The sequence below is a fragment of the Pygocentrus nattereri genome, chromosome 7 (assembly GCF_015220715.1).
Source record: "Pygocentrus nattereri isolate fPygNat1 chromosome 7, fPygNat1.pri, whole genome shotgun sequence".
NCBI lineage: Eukaryota > Metazoa > Chordata > Actinopteri > Characiformes > Serrasalmidae > Pygocentrus > Pygocentrus nattereri.
Genome location: NC_051217.1, coordinates 31,788,553 through 31,811,502, shown reverse-complemented (window position 1 = coordinate 31,811,502; position 22,950 = coordinate 31,788,553). Strand labels below are relative to the sequence as shown.

Here is a 22,950-nt window from a genome sequence, read left to right as displayed (position 1 = left end):
ATAGATATTTCATTTTGAGAAACTTGAAAGACTCATTTTGAAAACCCTTGAATTCCCCCACACTTTCAAGACAGGAAACTTTGTGGCATTTCTCACAGTCGCCCACTGTTGTGTGTGAGTTACGAATGTGAGGTATGAAAGTGCATTCCGGTGTGTCGGTGTACTGTGATATAGACTGCCCCATATCATGGATACCTTGATAGGTCCAATAATGCTGAAATGCGAATAGCCAATAATAATAGTAATAATATTAGTAATAATAATAATAAGAAGAATAAATACATTGTAACAAATACAAACATAAATTATATATATATATATATATATATATATATATATATATATATATATATATATATATATATAACCTACCAACAGTATTATTATTAATACTAATGTAATTTTTAATATCACCAAAACTGTCACCATCAGATAAACAGCACTTAAAGCTGTCACCTTGGAGAAAGAGGAGAAAATCGAGCTCCACTCTTGATTGATGGAAAAATCCATTGTAGGAAGACGACACTATGGGTCTGAAAGGTAGCTGTCAAGAAGCTGTTACTAAGAAAAAAATATTTATGGGCAGATTGTGAGAAGCAAAATATGCAGTCAACTTGTAAGAACTTTGAAGAGGTAGAAAAATATCCCTTTGAAAAACTGAAAAGAAGTCTCCTGAAAAGAATGAAAGAGGTAATAAAGGATGCGTGGTCACACTAAATACTGAAAGGGCATATAAATGGCTGTTTTAACTCTAAATTAGATAAATAAAGGGTGCAGTTTGCACTGTACTGTACTGTATATCATGATATCATTTTATTCCAGGAAAATATTGTGATATAAATGTGTGTTCGTATTGCCCATGTGTGTGTCTACATGTGTGCATGGGCCTTGTGTGTAGACAGGTCAGGGTCAGGGCAGCACATGCACATGTGTAAAAGCAGCAGTCTGTGCACATTACATGTGCTATGTACTTCCATTGATTTTCATCTCAAACATAGGCAGCCGCTCCCACAGAGGCATGTTCCCGGCTTATCGATCAGAGCACTGGGTTAAATCAGAGACATCACGGAACAGGTGCAGTCCGAGCACACCAAGCAGTACGGACAAACTGCATCCATCAAGGGGAATATAATTAATAGCTTAATGCCTCAATTCACTCAAATCACACTGGACAGATTACTGTATGTTCTTGTGTTTGTGTGAATATCTTCTGCTACTCCTTTGCTTGGTAAATAGAGCATAGGAAAGAGAAGACTCAGGAGTACTGAGAAGGGACAGCAGATTGTAGAGGAGCAGATGAGTGTTGGGAAGGTTTTACTGTGTCTTTGCTTGTGGGTGGGGGTGGATCCAGTGCAACAGCGTTGGCTTGGCTCCCAGCAGCCACGTGCTTGAGCCGTCCAGCAGGGTCTTAGACAAGTCACTGCCAAAGCAGCTTTGTAACTGACCACAGAAGAGGGGGCAGAGGCTTGACTCTGCACTTGCTAAGCACATCTGACCAGGAAGCCTGTTTCTGGATCAGTTTTTGCAGTCACTGCAAAGAAGCAGATTGTGTGGCTGTATGATTATGCTTGTGTGCATACTTTTGCAACACTACTGTAAGTGAATGAAAGCTATTGTTAAATTAGCATTGTGCAAATGAGAAGTGGTCGTCATTAGTTTCCATCCATTGTTAATTACATTAAAGTAATACTTTGGTGGAGAGTGAAATGTGCAAAATTTTCTTTATCAGCTAAGACACTGTTTAACGTCTGAACTGTGTCTTCAGTTTCGCACTTGAGGTACGGATTTAGTGTAGCAAAATGGTAATGGAAGCATTAGCATTGTGCAAAATGCATGCGTAGATCATCATCATATTTAGTTGTTAAGTAATCTCAAATAGACTTTCAGTAGGTGGATTCTCTATGCAGCATACTTTTCTACAGTATGTCATACAGTGTTAGAAACTACATAAGCAAGTATGTCAATGAGTAAAATAGTAAAAATGTGTTTTTTTTTTCTGTTACTACTCCTTTAACATCTCTGGGTGAACTACTGCTTTAAAGAGTCTCACATTGTAATTATGGATCAAGATATAATTGCTAGCTAAACCAAATGATCACAAAAAAAAAGGAAACCCAGTCTAGTATCAGCTATTTCCTACAGTCAATCCTTCAAAGCAAAACTGATCCAGAAACAGCTCCATTGTTTGCCCAATTATCTCAGCCTCCTTCCTCATCTACCTGCGTTCCATTCACACAGCATACCCATCACTCATCTCCCAGAAGAACTGCAGCATGCACGTCAGTTTCGTCGTTCTGAGCTGTTTAATTGATGCCTGTCGTTTATGCCTGGCTTTGTGTGACAGGTGCGAGAATGCAGCACTAGCAGACAGGCGATAAATAAATAAATAAGCAAACAAACACCATGGGCCCCTTGTTTCCCCCTGACGAGGTGTTGATTGTCTAAGCAGTTCCATCTGCGTGTCTGACTGAACGTGTGACTCAACTCACATGTACAGACATTAGTCTAACTTAGCAAGTGATTCCATGCTAAGGAACTGATCTTTTACTACAAACGTCTCATGCAGTGAAGGGGGCTTTGGGCCAGCAGTAGGGGAATGGAGCTCCTGTACAGTGAAGTAACTAGAGAATGTGCTCTATTTTAAAGCACAGAGTACATCCATCAGGCCGGATAAGTTATTGTATTTGCACGCCAGGCTATTCATTGTCACTGCCCTCCTTGTAATGCTTGATAATGTATTGAAGGCATGGACCACTGCCACTACCAACAAAAACACACAATGCGTAGCCTACGGTGCTATTAAGATAACACAGTATGTTTAACTTACTCTCAGAATCCGCTGATAGTTTGTCTGTCTGCTGAGTTTGACCTAATTTAAAGTCAAATTCAGAACTAAACCTCTAAAGAAGCAGGGTTCAAGGAAGCCCTTTTTGCATTGACTACAGGCAGACCCAGTAGACCTTAAGCGTTTTCATTTTCATGCAATAGAATGGATAGAATAATACAGTTAAACCATCAATATATATGTGGGCTAGATGTTGGTTCTTTGGCCCACAGTTTTTGAGACGGTGTTGCTCACAGCTCGGCCACGGCTGTGGAGACGTTTATGAGTAGTCAACAAAGTTGATGACTTTGATTATTGACAAATTCTGAATAGTCGTTTACTTAAGATACAAGTACTCTGTAATGCTCTAAAATTATATAAAGTGTCATTCTGACTGACTGCAGTACACCACAGGAAGCATGGGGGCGATATGGCATCTGTTGTTTAATTGCACCAGAAAAGAAGAAAATCATGCAAAACAGAACTTGTTCAAAAGTGCAAAATGAGAGAAAAACAGAACGATCCTAATGGTGCAATTAATCGATCAATGCATTTATTAAATAACAATCTATGGATTCATTGATTATACTACTTGCGGTTCTAGTTTCAGAGTCTGAGCAAGTGAATGCCCTTGACTGCGAGGTGCTGTGCGGAGTGGGTGTATGTAGTAGAGCTCCAGTGAATCGTGCTGAACAGCGGAGCGAGACAGAAGGCGCCGTGAGACACTGGCGAGGTGCTGCTTCCATCTGCCCTCCTTTAAAGCACTGCACGGTCCATTCTCTAGAGCAGGAGCTCTTAGACAACCTGAGTGAAAGCAGGCTTCGTGAACGCAGGGCCAAATGGCAGCTTTCCTCCTCCGCATCCCCCGCCCGATCTAAGCATGCCGCCAAGGTGCTCCTGTCATCCGGAGGCGAAACATAGAGGCACAAAGAGGAACACAAAAGCGCTCAAGTTCCATTCAGGCCCATTAGGCTGAGCTCTACAATTCCTGACCTCTGCCATACACTGTATGACCTACTGTTACCTATAAAAATGGATAAAACTACAGACAAAATGCAGACATCAAGATGTCTGCAATGACTTTGTTAGCAATGTCATGTACTTTTGTGCATTTTTATGGATAACAATATGTTGTACAGTGTCAGAAACCACAGTTGATGTTGATTTATGCAGTCATGCAGTTTGCACAGTGATGGAGATAATAAGATTTGATTACTTTTCATCTACATCTTCATCTCCAACCTGCAGTTTAGAGAAGCTCCTTGTAGCTCAAGAAGCCAATATCAGATTCAAAACTTGGCTTGTTGACTACATTTGCGAAAATTATAAAACAAAAAAATTTTTTTTGACGGACTGTCACTTGAATCTTGTCTTATTCTTTCCCAGCCTCAGAGAAATGTCATAATATGATGCATTATGGGCCCCCCTCCTCCTCTGCAAAATGCTGTGGCAGCTCCTAAGTATAGTTTCGAGCTACAAGCTAGATGCCACAGTGTAATTCAGTTGCACTGTGTTTGGATAAGCAGAACATCATCAGCACACACAAACACAGACACAGACACACATACAGTCAGACAGCGCACTCCAACCACGTGAACGTTTCCATTCAAAGAACTTGTAAGCTCTTACACAATACATTTAATCCAGATGTTTTCATTTCAATTTGCCTATGACTGAAAAAAATCGGGATAGAAAAGATTAAATCTAACTGAAACATTTATTTGTCTGTTGTCCTGCAGCTCTTTTATGATTGGAATGTGTCAGGAGGATGTGTGTTGTCTAGCCTTTGTAAGGTCAGGCAGAAATCACCTAGCTGAGTCATTTTTCCCAGCACAAACCTGCACCGTATTTCAACTCTTTCAACTTTGATACGGTGGCCTCCAGAAAGACCTTTTTTTTGTTTTAAATAAATCAGTGAAAAGTTTTATTTCTCTCATTGTATCAGTGTAAGATAATATTGATTAATAAAGACACTGCAGTTCTGGCGTCAGAAATAGAGTTGTCTCCTATCTATTGAGTTTAAAATCACAATGAAATTGAAGAATTTTGGAATGAATTGCACGTATTCCATTTATCAGTGTAGGTTTCAGTAATAATCTTGAGAAGTGAGACTAAAACTGTATTTCTGTGTTTTCTGAAAGTCTGCCTTTGAGGCACAGTAACCTCAGTATGCGAGGGATATTAAATCTTGCCGTGAGCCGTGTTTCATTACATGGCTGCAAAAGCACATCACCCTCTCTGAGTAGTTAAAAATGTCAATGTTAGAGTGGCCTAACCATGCTTGCAGTGAAGTGTCTGCCCATGGGAGTTAATCCTATCCCTAATCTAACACACCTGCCTCTAATATCCAGATGCTCACACTTCCACACTGTTTGCTACCCTTAGTGAGTACACTTCATCCCAAAACGAGGAAAAGTGATTTTTTTTTTGTCTCAGAATGAGTGTCCTTCAAATGATGCTGTTCCATTTATCCTTAGATGCACTGATGTTTCTGTTTACACACAGATGCACTGTTTACACACAAGTCAATGACCAGGCACTTATCTAGCATAAATTCATGTGTAAACCATAACAATAGTCTAAAACTGTCACTGACAGTGACAAAATAATAAAACAAAATACAGTGGGGTCCAAATGTCTGAGACCACATTGATAATCCGTTTTTCATTTTTTTCTTATTTAAATTTAGAAATAAACAACAGAAAGTTTTAGAAATTAGATTTTTAAAGAAATTAGCTCTATAAGCTCTATAAGTTAAATGATGGTGAAATAATTAAGATTTGAAGTCATTATTCAAATTTAAGCAAAATTGTTACTTTGTAAAGTTTTATCCTTCCAATAAAGCTTGTGTTCTGATGTCTCTAAATTGGATTTGATCTTGCACAAACCTGTGGAGACCCCACTATATCTGTGAATATATTTTGATATAATAAGCAAGCTAAAGTGAACATTTTAGTGACACACCAACTAAACCTGGCTGTTAGTTGAATCAGTTGTGTTTGAGTAGGAAAACCACCAAACTGTGCTGGTCTCTGGCCTTCTAGGACTGGAGTTCATCACCCCTGATTTAAGGGTCAAGTCAGATTTTATCATTTGCTGTGGTTTGTCATATCTTTTCTCCTCAATCGTTTAGCAGTGCTGTAAAGAAAGTGATCTGGTGGTACGTTGCAGCTAGCATGATACTCTGCTTGTTACTGTGAAAGTATTTGAATATATCTAAAATCGAATGGATTGTGTGTCAGAACAGCGTGCAAGGCATTAGGCTGCGCCACTCCTGCGTGAGTGGATTGCGGGATACGGTGTGCTGAAAAAGAACAGTGTCCTGCACACATCTTCTCATTCAGATTCACTGTAGGGAAATTTTCTCATTTGCCGTGGCCAGAGTTTCCTACCTCCAGTTGCCGGGGACATGACCTCCCATGAAAACTTTTCTGCGGTGCTGGAAACACCTAAACACCCCTGTTCTCTTTTAACCCACTAATTACTGGCCCTGGGCACCCGCTGCTCCCTTCCCAAACATCCTGGTCATCACATTCTGTTGCTATATGGTCACAAAAAAAGGCGGAGAGGGAGGGAGAGCTGCTTTTTCTTGCTGCTTCTCAATCTCTGGAGGAGAGAGTTCAGCAGTGACTTTCTCTGATGAGAGATGTGTTTACATAGGCATTTTTTATTTGGGCGCATGCGTCTGTCCTCCTCTCTCGCGCTGGAAAGTGGGGATGATGAATGCCTCTGCGGAGGTTTGGGACAGGGCCGTGGCGCACCTCTTTGTGAGCAGGTTGGGCCAGAGCGAGGGGGCAGACGGAGTGCTCCCCCCCGGGGCAAAAGCAAAAGGGGCCCCGGTTCGGCTTCCACCTCCTATTGCCTCATCCTGATGCCCAGTGGATTTAAGGTTCATGTCAGCCCAAGACTGGGTGCGCTCTTAATCATCTTAAGCGCAAGAGGCTGGCAGCAGCCAGGGTTATGGAGAGGGAGAATGAGGCTGTCTCTGGAGGCACACGTGTATGTGTGTGCGTTTGTTTGTCTCCTATAGCGCCTTAGTGAGAGACAAACATTGACCTGATGAGAGGAACTAAGTAAAGAAAACCACATCCAAACACACCATGAGAAAACTGAAGGCAGACTCTTGGGGTAATACGCATTGTGAAACCAGACAGACAATCTGATCTGCTTTCTGGTGTCATATTGATTATAACATCTCACTTCCCACTCAATCAAATGTCAGCCCGTCATGCAGCAAGGGCCTTTGCGTCCGTTTCACTTGTAGCTTATGCCCGTTGCCCATTCGCAGAATATGAAACAGCCTACTACTGAATATTCACTTATCACATTTTTTTACTGCTTATTTAGGACTTAAGCATACTTTACTATATTAGCTTTTTGAAATATTTTAGGCATGCACATACAGTGCATCCGGAAAGTATTCACAGCGCTTCACTTTTTCCACATTTTGTTTTGTTACAGCCTTATTCCAAATTTAATTATATTAATCTTTTTCCTCAAAATTCTACACAAAATACCCCATTGTGACCATGTGAAAAAAGTTTTCTCGAGAGTTTTGAAAATGTATTAAAATTAAAAAACAAAGAAATCATATTTACATAAGTATTCACAGCCTTTGCCATGAAGCTCAAAATTGAGCTCAGGTGCATCCTGTTTCCACTGATCATCCTTGAGATGTTTCTACAGCTTAAATGGAGTCCACCTGTGGTTGATTGGACATGATTTGGAAAGGCACACACCTGTCTATATAAGGTCCCACAGTTGACTGCATGTCAGAGCGCAAACACCAAGCATGAAGTCAAAGGAATTGTCTGTAGACCTCCGAGACAAAATTGTCTCGAGGCACAAATCTGGGGAAGGATACAGAAAAATTACTGCTGCGTTGAAGGTCCCAATGAGCACAGTGGCCTCCATCATTCGTAAATGGAAGAAGTTCGGAACCACCAGGACTCTTCCTAGAGCTGGCCGGCCGTCTAAATTGAGCGATCGGGGGAGAAGGGCCTTGGTCAGGGAGGTGACCAAGAACCCAATGATCACTCTGTCAGAGCTCCAGCGTTCCTCCGTGGAGAGAGGAGAACCTTGCAGAAGGACAACCATCTCTGCAGCAATCCACCAATCAGGCCTGTATGGCAGAGTGGCCAGGCGAAAGCCACTCCTTAGTAAAAGGCACAAGGCAGCCCGTCTGGAATTTGCAAAAAGGCACCTGAAGGACTCTCAGACCATGAGAAACAAAATTCTCTGGTCTGATGAGACAAAGATTGAACTCTTTGGTGTGAATGCCAGGCGTCATGTTTGGAGGAAACCAGGCACTGCTCATCACGAGGCCAATACCATCCCTACAGTCAAGCATGGTGGTGGCAGCATCATGCTATGGGGATGTTTCTCAGCAGCAGGAACTGGCAGACTAGTCAGGATAGAGGGAAAGATGAATGCCGCAATGTACAGAGACATCCTGGATAAAAACCTGCTCCAGAGCGCTCTTGACCTCAGACTGGGGCGACGGTTCATTTTTCAGCAGGACAACGATCCGAAGCACACAGCCAAGATCTCAAAGCAGTGGCTTCAGGACCACTCTGTGAATGTCCTGGAGTGGCCCAGCCAGAGCCCAGACTTGAATCCGATTGAACATCTCTGGAGAGATCTGAAAATGGCTGTGCACAGACGTCTCCCATCCAACCTGATGGAGCTTCAGAGGTACTGCAAAGAAGAATGGGCAAAACTGCCTAAAGATAGGTGTGCCAAGCTTGTGGCATCATATTCAAAAAGACTTGAGGCTGTAGTTGCTGCCAAAGGTGGTTCTACAAAGTATTAAGCAAAGGCTGTGAATACTTATGTAAATATGATTTCTTTGTTTTTTAATTTTAATAAATTTTCAAAACTCTCGAGAAAACGTTTTTCACATGGTCACAATGGGGTATTTTGTGTAGAATTTAGAGGAAAAAGATTAATTTAATTCAATTTGGAATAAGGCTGTAACAAAACAAAATGTGGAAAAAGTGAAGCGCTGTGAATACTTTCCGGATGCACTGTAGGTTCTGTGCAAACCTTAAATAAGCAACCCGTAATGCAACCCATCAAAACATTAATGATAAAATAAATATTTCAGTTCTGAAATCTGAAATTTGTCTGAGCTGAGTCTGAAACTAAACTGCCTGATATGCAAACATTTTAAGCTTCCCTATGTAAGAACCTGGTTTTATTTAAACTGAGGGGCAGACAACTTATTTTTATTGAAGATATATGACCAGATACTAAAGAAATATATAATGATGGGCTGTTGAAAGTTCTAGATTATAAAGTTAAAAATCATATATATATATATATGTGTGTGTGTGTGTGTGTGTGTGAGTGTGTGTACACTATAGCCCAAGTTTAAATGAATGTCATCTGGACATCACTATTTCTAGCTGCACACTTTTTAAGTAGGCCTATCTAGGGAAACTATTTGCTTATTGCACCCTCATACTTGCATTTCAGAAGTGTTTCTCCATTTGACTGTCAAAGCTATTCAAATAGTAGCTGTTTTTAGGGGAAATTAAATAAAATAAACCGTCCTTATCCAATGACTTTGGTCAAACAATTCTTTATTTGTTGGTTAACGGTTCATTGGTTAATCATACATTCCTACTTCCTTTACTTTAATTATGGACAAATGTGTTCTGAAGCCAGAACTGACCTGCTTGGACTAAATGAGTTACATGGCTGAAATACTGCACTCACTGTATGAGAGCACATTGCTGAACACAGGGTGTTGTGTGGCACTGCGTAACAGTAGCAGAAGGTTGAGCCCCAGCTGTTCACTGAGGTGCAGGTGGGGAGATAAGAAATCATCACAGGCCTTCCTCTCATATCCTCTCTCTGAGTGGCAGCCAATAGAGCACAGAGCGCTCACCTCCTTTCATCTGCCTCGCAGCACTTCCTATGAGATTGAATGTCACTAACTCCTGCTACCTCTCCTTCTTTCTGTTTCTTTCTCTCTCTCCATCTCTGTCTATCTTTCGCTACAGATAGTGGTGCGGACACGTCAGGAGAAACACAGAGCAAGAGAGACGAGAAAGTGAGAGGAAGAAGAGAGAAGAGGAAGGTGGTGTACAATGTGCTAGTGGAGTGGAGGAAGACGAGTGCAGGTGTTTTTCTGATATTCTCGGGGTGTCAGAGAGGCCGACGAGGACGCCAAGATGGGAAGAAAGAAGATCCAGATCACGCGGATTATGGACGAGAGGAACCGGCAGGTCAGTCTCTCCTCTCTTCTTCGTCCTAATGCCAATTCAGGAATCCTGTCCAGTGGCCTTAGTGTCACTGATCATTAATGTTTTTTTAAAATGTAGGTCTCACTCTCACATTTGCTTTGTACCATACAATTAATAGTAGATTTTCAATAATAAATATTAATGCATATACAATCGCACTTCTTTAATCTCCAACTATGCTGTAGGCAACCTGAAATGATTCAGATGAATGCCAAGACCAACAAGTTAAAAACTTAATTTAAATCATTACTGCAGACTATAGTGGTCTCTCCTTTTAACGGGCCCACATTACTGAGAAGATAGTGCTGGAGCAGAGCAGAGTTGGCCTGCAAACTGTTAGATTAATAGACTTTCACTAAAAATTAATCTGAATCTTAGATGCAACACACTGATGGTGAAAGAAGTGATAATTTTAAAACAAAAGTATTTAAAAATGTTTGAGCATTATCTGTATTGATACAGTGTTAGTATCATCAACCAGGTTCAATATATAGACAAAGCTAAAATCGACGGGTCAGATAGGTCATTTTGTTATTGGTTAGTTAAGGGTCACCTGCACAATGGCTAATAAAGTGCTGTCCCAGCATCTAAACCAACCCTTAGCTGCCCTCGCTCAAGTGCACCCAGACTGCCAGCCAGCCAGACAGACACACAAAGTCCCACTCGTTAAAAAAGGGATCGGGACACGTTTGCAGTCGTACTTACAGACGCGGCTCCCGCACACCACCCTACAATTTCAGTGCTGAGGAAGTTGATGAGGCAGCAAAAGCCAGCGTTAGCCAGTCAGTGTGTGGGTGCAGAGGCTAGCAGAGGGAGAGGGAGGTGAAGAGAGGGCTGACTGTGGCCTCTCTCTCTCTCTCTCTCTCTCTCCCTCCCTCTCTCCTCACTGGAGGGCTTGAGACGGGGCCCAGAGGGGGCCCATTGCGCTCCCTGTGGTTGCAGCTGGTTGCTAGTAATTAGGAGCAGCCACTGTACCGCAGCACCCTCTCATTAGCAGGGAGGGTCAGCAGGACATTCGGTGTCCTTCTCTCTCTGTCTTTTTCTCTCTCTCTCCTTCTGTCTGTCTCTTCTCTCTTTCCCCACACAAAAAAAGTGCCAACGCTCTGGCCAGCCACAGAGACAGGCTGGAATTCACCCTCGTCTGCTCACGCTAAATATAAACAGCGCAGCCCAGCTCAGTCTGGCCTGCTCCAGCCGCTGTCTCCCACACATACACATCTCTCCCATTCACTGTGCCTGCTGCCTCCCGTCCACTTCTCATCACTGTTCCACTATCAGGACAATACACTCTGTGCTAATTTCCGGGCTAGGCTGATGTAGCATATTATAGTAATTGAATGTCCATTCTGAAGACTCTATATGATACAGGCAGATTCTTCTAGAAGGCTTTTTCGTTGGGCTCCTGCTTTAAGGGTACGATAATGAAAAAAAAAGAAAAAAAAAGAAAAGTACCCCATCAAAACTGCTTGGATGCGCCCCATTCACACCCTCTCAAAATATCATTTGCACCGTCTTGCCGGCGAAAGAACTTTCTTGCCGTGCTGGCGGAAAGCTAATTGAGGTTTTGCTCGCTCTCCTGAGGGTGATAACATAACAGCCAGTGCCCCCCTCCTCCACTCTCCAGCTCAACCCCTTTCTCTCCGAAAGCAAGTGTGGAGGTAGCAGTTCATCCGAGTGAGAAACTCAGAATTTACAGGACAGGCCAATTATCAGCATAACACCCGGCCCTGGGTGGGATCCAAACATGGAGGCAAGCAGACAGAAAGACGGCTGCTAGGAGCATCAGCATCTGCGCTCTCTGCCCTGGCCTACACCTACAACATCAGCAAAAAAAAAAAAAAAAAAGGCAGAAAGACAAGAAAGGGGGTAAAATGGGCTAGTGTAAAAAAACACTTTGTTGTCGGCTGCTGCTGAATTAATGAAATGTATTCATTTATGCTGGAGTGAAGATTTTCAGGTCTAATTGAATTGAAAATATGGGCTGGAGTGGGCTTGAAGAGGTAAAGAGTGGCTGTTTGAAATTCACCACTTCGGTAGTCGTTGTTGGCAAACGTGTTGTTTCAGGAGGGCTTTGGCCCTTAGCTGCAGCTGTAACCACAGAACAGCTCAAAAGACAATGGCTGGTAATTAACAGTTATCATGTCCATCAGATTTCAAATGTCACGGTCTGCATCTTAGCGAGTAGTTATCAGTGACAAGCAGGCATCGTGTGAGTGGCGTTTGGCCTGCTCAGCATAGACTTTTCACTAGAGATTATGCCTCAAACTCCTTTATTAGAGGATGTGTATATATGTGTGTATATACTGTAGGTGCGTACCTCTTCTTTCACGGACTATGAACCTCATTTCTGTTCTCTGGGGTGCCTTCCTCACCCAGGCGAGCTGGTCATTAACATATCGAGCCCATTGTGAAGATCAGTTTGAGTCTTTATCTGTGCAGCTGTGCTGCCAGCGGCCTGTGTTCACAGCACAGAGTTGAGGAAGCTCCTTAAGTAGGCTAATTAAATACGCCAGCAATGTTGCACGCTGCTTCTTGCATCATTATGGGAAGTGCTCTAGAAAGCCTGTTGACCTATCAGAATTTGTATGGTGGAGGCTGGCAGGGGTTGGGAGGTCTGTAATTGCAGTATCCATCAAAACAAAGGGATTCACTTCAAGAGAAAGCATGCCTTTTTGGGGCCATATTTCATAACAGTGGTGCAGCCTGGAGGTCCAGGGCTACATGTATTGCTCTGTTTTGCTCTTTGAATTAACCCTGTTTGGGTAGCTTGTGAGTTTTACTGCCTGTGGAGCATATTGGACATTGTGGTTTCATGCTGGACTTTGGGGGTTACATAGACTAGTTGACTAAAATGCTCACTCATACATGCTAGAGACAGGGCCTGGTTTAAATTTTTAGAGATGGAAGCAGCTGAAAGATGCAGCAAGAGGTTCCAAAAGGAACTCTTTGCTCATATGCTATCATTCAGTGTTAGTGCTATCATTTATCGTTAAGTTTTCACTCTCCTCTCACTACAATGAGCAGTTGTTTCAAGCAAATTATCTTTGCAACAAAGGCTTGTTCTTCTGGTTAGTTAGTTTGTCGTTCATGATGCACATGGTTCATTCACGTGATGTCATTGATAAGGATGTGTGCATATGGGTCATTTAAGGACACAAGTTTAAACCTTCACAATTATAATTACCTTCACAAAAGTGTACCATCAAGTTGGGCAGATCAGATATGAGCAAAAAAATCAGAATTGAACAAAAAGGCTTGTAATGTGAACGTAGCTTAAAGTGTTAATACGGCTGCTGTGCATAACCTCCTCAAAATGAAGCTTCCAGATTTTGGAATGTTTGAAGCACTTTTGTTTTTGCCTGTTTTAAATTATAACTGCTCACCTACCTTTTTAAATAACTAGTGATCTAGCAAACAATTCAGAATAGACAACATTGATCATGGGACAAAAAACACCTTTGAATGATGCTTGCACTGTGTAAAGTAAAAGGAAACCTAGAAAGATCAGTGGTTTGATTAGCTAATTAATTCAGTGATGGTCAACAAATTAATTGACTCTATAAATAATAGCTGTAACTTCAATAATAGTTGCACAACCCCTAGTTGGACACTGACTGAGCCAGTAAGTTTGCACTGTCAGTGAGAACAGGTTGAGTTTGACCCTGACACTTTCATAATGATGCCAGTAGAGATTGTTCCTCTCTTCTCGGTTCTCTCGCTGCCATGCGCTTGCACTGTGGATTAAAAATGGAAGAAGCAGAGGTCCTGTTATGCATGCCACCCTGTCCTTCTGGAACGTTCCCCCAGCTGCCCCTTAAGTGCATCCGGATGGAGGAAGAGGAGGAGAGATAGGGAAAGAAGAAGAAGTAGATGAATGTAACTGGCGAGCTTTGCTGAACAGGCCAGATTTGACAAGCTAATTGCAAAGCTGTGTAGGGGGCGGACACCTGCCATAATAGCGTGGAAGGGCAGAATTATCCCGTAACAACCCCCTTCCTCCTTTCTTCATCCTCTGCTACCTGCCTGTCCGTTCTTCTGCTCAGTTCAAGCTCTGACTTGCTTCTCCAGTTCTCCAAGCCTGCAATTATTAGCCTTAACGATGACATGCATCTGTCTCGCTTGGACAGCACAAAATAGATGGGCAAAAGCATAAGTGTGCTGTTAAATTAGCTCCCCCAGTGAAACAAGCCTTAATTACTCTAGTGGACTCAAAAGCCTCTAATGAGAGCTGCCTCTCCTGGAGAAAACAGCAGCTCTCCAGCGTGGATTGTATAGTGACAGCTCTTTGCCTGGTGGATGGTAGAGCATAATATTATGAGTGCTATTGTAAGTAAGGACCCCAGGGGGACAGTTCTGCGAAAGCGTGCAACAGAACTTTCCCCTGGTTAAGTGGAGAGAGAGCGTGATCGAGAGCAAGAGGTTGAAGGGATTATACCAGGTACCTTTTCAGTTTTTACACATTAGGTTGTTTCTTTCACGTCGGCTCATTGTGCATGTGTGATCCTTATGCCTAACGACGTCCTCTGTATGCCATTAAGCAGGCTCACTGGGGGTAATTGCTCAAGTCATTAAAAGTTTGATGATTTTTCGCTGTTGGGTGGAGCACCGCCCGCCCTTGCTTTGGCTTACTTTGGCTTCCGCATGTCACATGCTCATGACACACTCTCTCTCTCTCTCAATCTCTCTCTCTCTCTCTATCTCTATCTATCTCTCTCTCACTCTCTCCTTCCATCTCCCTCTCTTTTTGTCACCAGGGAACGAGCAAAGCGCATCCCTCCAATCCCCTCCCTTCTCTACCCATCTGAGTTCCTAAAAGCTCTTGAGCTAAGACTATTATTCTTTAATGGGTGAAAACATGCTTGATAGCGAAGAGAGAAAGAAGGGAAAAAAGAGCAGAATGGAGGGTTGATGAAAAAGGGCTAGCTTTTGAGGCCACTGGATACATAAGGTCTGCCTATGCTACAGGTCTTGCAGTGTAATCAAAGGCCATGTGGATTATTTGAAGTGAACTTTTGTTTTTAATGCAATTAAATTACATTAGTCTACACTTGTATGTTTGTGAGGGGAAATGGTGTAGGTGGCTTTGTTGTGTAATTTATGGCTGATGTCAACAACAGTGAGATGATTCAAACTGTAACACACCCCAGCCCCCCGCTGCCCCCCCAGCTAGGAGACTGTGTTGTGCCTGATGATTCATTGTAATGCCAGAACAAAACCATCTGAGTGATGCACATCATAATTATATCATACGATGTGTGGTCATAAATTTCTTGCCCCCACATGCTTGTGGCTTTCGTTTTTTTCCATTAGCAAGCACAACATGAAGTCCCAGAGCTGTCTCTGATAGCAATAATAGAATCCTACGCATTTCTTTAATGTCAACACTGACAATGTTGCGATCCAGAGACCCTTTACCCCACTAACACCCCAAGAGCATCATACACAAAGATCTAGCACTTCATGTAGGGTTCAGGCTCAGCCCTCAGACATCCAAATCCTCATTTCATGCGTTAGCATCACGTCCATTTCCCACTCTCAGCCCATTTCTGTTTCAGCTATCCACAGTCATAGCTTCATTGCAATATAAAATAACTATAAGACTGTCTCTAAGGATTTTCTTGGTTGACCAAAAGACCCAAATTGTGACTATAACTTGGCCAGTTGCCAATCAACAAACATGGGAATGTAGAAGTTAAAACCACTATGTATTTTCACAGTAGGTTTTAAAATTTTTAATTAACAAATTAGGCTTTTTTTTTCCCATTAACAATTGCAACATGGAGGCAAAAAATAAAGCCATTTTGTTTTTCATGTGAACGGTGACATAATGCCATCCCAACGAGCACCCCAAGAGTGTCAAATGAGAAGACCTACAGAACTCACTTCCAAGGTCGCTCCACCATGCAGGCGGGCTAGCCCCAGCTGCCCGGCTAAAGTCTCTGGGTTTCCATAAGTTCAATGGTGTTTGCATTGTACACTTCCAGAGATGATGTAGCTGGACAGCAGGGAGGGACCTCTGCCTGTCTCGCAGGCCTGCGGAAGGCATGGGTCACTCTACTGGCTGCACACATGACAGTGGACTACATAAGCCTCCTGCTGCTTGTTACAGAAATCATTGGAACGGACACCCTTCCTTTTACTTAGCCACTCCTCTTTTCCAGCATCCTTCCATCCTTCCCCATTAGATATCAGACACAAGCATCACCTCCAGTGCCCCAGACCACTGCTGCCCCACATGGCTTGTTTTTCATGTTGGCTGTTTTCCCTAAGGACAGCTTGTGATGGAGTGTCTGACTGACAGGCCAGTCCTTGTCATTTTTCGGAGGTGAAACATACACACATGCACACTCTCATGCACACACACACACACACACACAGAGAGAGAGAGAGAGAGAGAGAGAGAGAGAGAGAGTAAAACTAGGGGCTACTAAATGCTATGTCTACACCTAAACGTAATCCTAACTTAACCTTTAATTTTGTCATCATGAGGATATTTGGTCTCCACAAGAAGCTAAATTCTTGCACACACTCTTGTATACAATGGGAATGATAGGGGTAGTGGTATGGACAAATTATGACATCATGATACTTAAAACCAATTTATAAATGTACAGTATGTATCACAGTATTTAGATTTAAAATAAGAAATAAACAAGGAGTAAAGTTAACACATAAATCACTAAAACCACTCATTTTTTTATTCTTCAAGTGTGAGACACTGTTGGTCTCACTGGATGTCAGTCATGAAAATTGGAAACAGTGTTCACTCTTTATTCATGTTCACCCTGCATTCACATGATGTTCAGTGATGTCCAGTTCATATGAACCCTGTGTTTATACATGAAAAGTAATACATTATGAAGAATCTTATTTTATCCAATCAGTGTATTACAACAAATTGCACTCCTTTTTAAATAAAAAATAAAATCTTTTTAGGTTCACATTTGAGCAAATAAATAAATGTGATTATTGTGGTTAACTCCACAAAGGAATATGTTTAATTGTGATTAATTTTAATCTGGCCTAAAAATAAGATAATGGGATAATGGACTGACATCCAATTGGTTGCTTGTTACTACGCAGTAAGCAAACGCTGGTTGTTTTTGTTGTTGTTTAGAGGCTTTCTATAATTGTATTAATTCTCTCTTTTTATGATTGTACCCATGATATACTCAGAAAAGCGTACTGTGACATCATTCATCAGGGTAATGATAACATATCAGCACATTTCCCACCCCTACACAAATGCATGCTGAATGTACGCTCCCACACATGTAGCCAAGCAGATGTCATAAGACAGTCACACAAAGCACAGAATGCATTTGTCCCTTACACATTTTGCACAATGCTCACATGCATATGTTATCATAATCCATATTGAGGAATCATGCAAACTCCTCAGTACTTACAAACATTACCCAACATACCTCACCTACACAATCTCACCCATTTCCCCTTCCGTGGGAATGAGGAGGGTTATTTTTAACTCCCAGTCGCTGTAATTCATGTCCTACAACGATCACTCCTATTCGCAGACCCGTTCTACACAGCCCAACCCCCACCCCCGACCCCATCCAAAACCTCTCGACAACCATTACCAGCCTCGGTGTCTATCTACATCTGCACCACAGAGAACAGAGCATGCCAGAGAATGGTCCAAACAGAGAAAGACTAAGCTCCACTCACCAGCCACTTCATTAGGTACACCTGATTAATTGCTTGTTAACACAAATAGCTAATCAGCCAATCACATGCCCCAACTCAATGCATTTAGGCATGTAGTGGTGGTCAAGACAACTTGCTGAATTGCAGACCGAGCATCAGAATGGGGAAGAAAGGTGATTTAAGTGACTTTGAACGTGGCATGGCTGTTGGTGCCAGACGGGCTGGTCTGAGTATTTCAGAAACTGCTGATCTACTGGGATTTTCATGCACAACCAGCTCTAGGGTTTACAGAGAATGGTCCGAGAAAGAGAAAATATCCAGTGAGCGGCAGTTGTGCAGACGAAAATGCCTTGTTGATGTGGGAGGTCAGAGGAGAATGGGCAGACTGGTTCGAGATGATAGAGAGGCAACAGTAACTCAAATAACCAACCAAAATCTCTGAGGAATGTTTCCAACACCTTGTTGCAAGTATGCCACAAAGAATTAAGGCAGTTCTGAAGGCAACAGGGGGTCCAATCTTTTCCTAGTACCTAATAAAATGGCTGGTAAGTGTATCTGCTCATGGCTGGAACAGAGTTAGTAGCATAGGTTTCTCACTTGGAGCTGAGAGGAAAAAAATATGAAGAGTTATGAAAAGGTCAGCATTTTCATTCCTGGCATACAATTAGATGAGAAACGTTAATATAATTACTGTATTTCTGGCATCGTGGGTCATCGCAGTGACCTTATCAGAGGCTGCAAGAAGTTTGGAGAGAACAAGAGAGAAGTTTGGCATACAGTACATGACTCATAGCTTTACTTCTTCTCAGGTACTCGATATCTCTTAGATGTTAGATAGAGCTGTTTCCAGGATATCTTTTAGTATTGATCAAAACATCAATATTCTAACCTATATGCTTTATATATTTTTGTAGGGCAATTGTTGACGATTTTTGATTGATGTGTCATGGGCCCTCGCTCATAAATTCATAAGTTACTCTTGGAAAAAATCAAGTTTATAAATCAATCAGTACACCTCAGAACTCAGCTGTGTGTTTAGTCTCGTTGATCAAGTGGAAAATACAACCCCAGCATCATTCCACATAATATCAGACTGGTCTGTGGTTTTCCACTGTCTCTGTAGTCAGTCATGAGTGTGGGGGTGCTGTCTGGGGTCTGACCCCACTGCCCACATCTCTGCTGCATGTTGTATAACTGGGATCATGAAACTCTACCTGTTTTGGTGCATTTTTGCAAGACAGTGTAGCGTCTGTATGTCATGGCAACTGAACATTGCGTAACTACAGCTCTATATCGCATTCTCAATCAAATAAGCAGTACAACTGAACTGCAAGTGAGACTGGCTTTCTTCTTTGTTGTTTTTAACCTTAGTGATATTGTACAGATTTCCTCTTTTTATCAAAATTTAAGTCTAGTTCTGTGCATGGTCTGCAAATAATGGTATCACTGACAGTATGTGCGTGTGTACACCACATTGTCCTGCTCTGCAGGTGAAATGAAGTGCTGGCCTGGGTCAGCAGCCCCGTGCATACTTAGCAGCAGTCAGGCAGAACAATGTCACAGCACTGCATAAAACCACTCAGCCACCAACATGTCCAACTCCAGCTCTCCAGCCCCATGGCTCCCAGACTACCTCTCAGAATGCTTGTTCAACCCCAGTGGGATGCAACAATTCGGACATCATTTCTCAAATATTTGTCAGACTCAATTTGGGTTCAGGTTTTATGTTTAGGGTTCTTGCTTGTCCAGTTACCCAGCTTTGATGGATGTTTGCTTATGTTTACTCTTTCTCCACACTTTATTAATCCTCTAATATTTTTAGTCTTCCTTAAACAAGTTTTAATCTGGCACCCAGGATTCACTCACATTGAGGTCCATGAGGTGTACATGAAAAAGTGGACATGGGTGAAACAGCAGGTTAAGGTAGAGTTGGGTTGCAATTTCGTCAGGCTGCAGTCTGGTTCACAAAGATTTTTTTGTTTTTAGCCAGTTTTCTCTCCAATTTAGCCGTCTCCAATTTCACCCACTAATTAGGACTCCCCCAATCACACGACACTATCAACGCTAGGAGGATCATGGCTAGCACAGGCTTCCTCTCAGACTGGCGCTCACGCAACGTCATTGGACAGCCGAACGCGCTCGGATGAAAGCTCCAACCGCCTGATCTGTTGCATCTGACTAGCAACGCGTTGAGTGATGGGGATGAAGTGGGAGCCATCCTAACCACCCAGAGAGAGCGTGGCCAGTTGTGTTCTCTTGGACTCCTGGCCACGTGACCTGAAGGTTGCTGGTTCGATCCTCTTGGCTGACAGTTCATGACTTAAGTGCCCTTGAGCAAGGCACCTAACCCCCAATTGCTCCCTGGGCGCCATGGATAGGGCTGCCCACTGCTCCGGGCAAGTGTGCTCACTGCCCCCTAGTGTGTGTGTTCACTAGTGTGCATGTATGTGGGTGTTTCACTGCACGGATGGGTTAAATGCAGAGGTCTAATTTTTGTAATCTTTGTAAGCTACGGTCATGTAAGGCTACAGTCCAATTATAAGAACATTTTATCAGCTGCAGTCAGGTTGGGTCAGAAATTTGTTAGGCTGCAGTCTGGTTCAGACATAATTTTGTTATGCTACAGTTGGCTTCAAAAGGAATTTTGTCAGACTATAATCTGATTAGGGCAGAATTTTTATGCCACAGTTGGGTTCAAACAGAATTTTGTTGGGCCTAGTCAGGTTGTGCCAGAATTTTGTCAGGCTACGGTGAAGTTGGGACAAAATTTTTACAGGCTACAGTTGGGTTCATATATAATTTTTCTCAGATTATAATCTGATTAGGACAGATTTTTTCAGGCCAGGATTTTGTTTGTGTAGTTGGATTGGAATAAAATTTTGTCAGTTGACATTGGGTTCAGACAAAACTGTCCAGAATTTTATTGGACCATAGAGAGAGTAAAAACATTTTTTTTCAGGTTACAGTTGGGTTGGGACAGAATTTTGTCGACTACAGTCTGGTTCAGACAGAATTTTGTCTAGAATGTTCTTTGGCTGTTTTTAAGTCTTTATCACTTTTTAGTGGTACCCTACATTCTATAGTTAAACTCTAGAAAGCTTCTACACCCCTCGGTTAGACATCTACCCCCTCCAATCTAATCTGAGTATGCATGCTGTGGGAAAATTTGGAGTGTGCCATGGCGTGTGCTGCGCTGTGCAAATCAGTTTGTCATTGCCAAGACTGTGTGCGTTTGCAGCAAGTGCAGGCGGGAAGAGAGCAAGACTAATGACAGCTGGGAGGGAGCTGGTCTCACTGGGTGTGGGGATAAAGAGGCAAACAGTGCAGGCTGCTGTCTCGCCATGCTCAGCTTACTGCTCTCACAGGACCACTCAGGTACACAGCCCACCTTACCACCACTACGCAATCCACTGCCTTAGCCAGATCTAATATCTCTATCCTTTCTCCTCCCCTGGGTCTTACAGAAAGGACAAATTTATGTGTAATCATTCTGTTTGAATAGAATAGCTCTAAGCTTAACATTTCAGTTAACACTGATTCTGTGCAGTCTAGAGGTAATTGGACAGTGAGATATTTAGTTTTTGTTGTTTTGACACTGTTCTCCAGAAAGAGATGGTTACCCCTTAAACTGCAGGCTTCAGATATAAATCTTAAAACATATTATTAAAGAATAAGTGTAAATTATTCAGGAACTATATAAATGAAATGAAAGTCGTGCTATTATGACAGTGGGGAAATTGAAGCCTCCAATTTGGCGGTATTTGTGCCTATATATGTCAAGGTCCCCTGAAATGGTACAGCAATGTATAAAAAATTGATTCATATACAGTTAATCAAGTGTAGATGTGAAAATGTTGGTGTCACTTTCACTTTAACCTCATACAATATTTTCTGTCAAATCCAATGTGCTGGAACACAGAGCCAACCCAACAAAACTCTGTCACTGTCCACTTACTAGCCCACTGTCCAGAGGACTGTAATATCCAAAACATTGTAATGTTCTATGACTTCAATTGCTCTCTGGTTGCATTTGTGTATACTTTGGGTAATGAATCACTTTAAATTCACATAAATTGAATGAAGAGAAATGAGAGATGATTTGTGTTGTGTTGGAGGATATAATTGGGCGCTGTAATCACCTGTAATGTGGAACATGTGACATTACTCCCACTCCACTGGCGCTGACCCAGGGGCTGTGTGCTTTCAGAGACACTGTATAGCTCATTGGATTATATTGCATTATACCATTCGAAATGAGGCTTGCCGCAAGCTGTGACCAATTAAAGTTGAACAAAGCCAGCTCATCTGCTCAGCTCTGCTTAGTAGGTCAGTGAAATTGGCGGAAGTGAACACACACACATGCACACACACACACACACACATACACACACACACACACACACACACACACACACACACACACACCCTCCGACTCCTTTTAGCTCAAGGCGCCGCTTTTCTGAGCTGCAGCTTTGGCATCTTTGTACGTTTTGCCATGTGCGATGCCATCCTGCTCCATGTGAGAGCACATTACCACGCTTCTGCACGCTGCCATTCTGTCATGTCCAAATCACGTACACAAATCTGGCCTCGCCTTACTTTATGTTACGTGTTAAACAGGAGCATGTCAGGGAGCTAAACTGTGTTCCTTTAAATGGCCTCTTGTGGATGTTAAAAGACATCTGAACTGGCTTCCTTGTAGGGCTACACAATGTGGGCAACATGCTAGCTTTGCAATTATAGGGCTAAATATTGTAATTGAGATACTTGCCATATAGACCTCTGAAGTGACGCTGTACTCTGTAGTTGGCATCATGCTCATATTAGGAACTCTAAGTCCATTAATAGACTTCACACTATTATAGACCAACACCACCTACTCAAAATGTACACTGTTAGTGCCAAAACAATGATATTTAGCCAAGCTTGCAGGTGGGGTATTTTGGAAAGGTTTCCAGTCTTATAATGTCAGTTTAGTGTGCAGCAGTGTTAGGCTGCACGTAGCAATATTGGTATTTTAGCTCCTTAATGATCTTGGAATTCAGATGATCAATTGGCATTTGTAGGAAAAATGTTTATAAGCTGGCAGTATGTATCAGTTTTAGAACATTTTAGTTTTTTTTATTTGGAGCTCCTAATATGAGCATAACGCTAACTACAGAATGACAACATGACTTTAGAGGTCTTTTGGTGAATCAGTAGTGTGATATA

The 22,950-nt window shown here is 42.3% G+C and overlaps 1 protein-coding gene across 10 annotated transcripts in view; it reads left to right on the top strand.

The window, feature by feature from the left end:
• Positions 1 to 22,950, top strand: part of mef2aa (myocyte enhancer factor 2aa) — a 121,287-nt gene that overhangs the window by 31,821 nt on the left and 66,516 nt on the right. For 9 of the 10 annotated variants that reach the window (XM_037539766.1, XM_037539763.1, XM_037539765.1 and 6 more), the window contains one exon: positions 9,832 to 10,056. In XM_037539766.1, the coding sequence (XP_037395663.1) occupies positions 10,003 to 10,056 (54 nt within the window). In that variant the 5' untranslated portion in view covers positions 9,832 to 10,002. The remainder of the gene's footprint in view (positions 1 to 9,831; positions 10,057 to 22,950) is intronic. The other variant, XM_037539764.1, reaches the window with a different exon arrangement.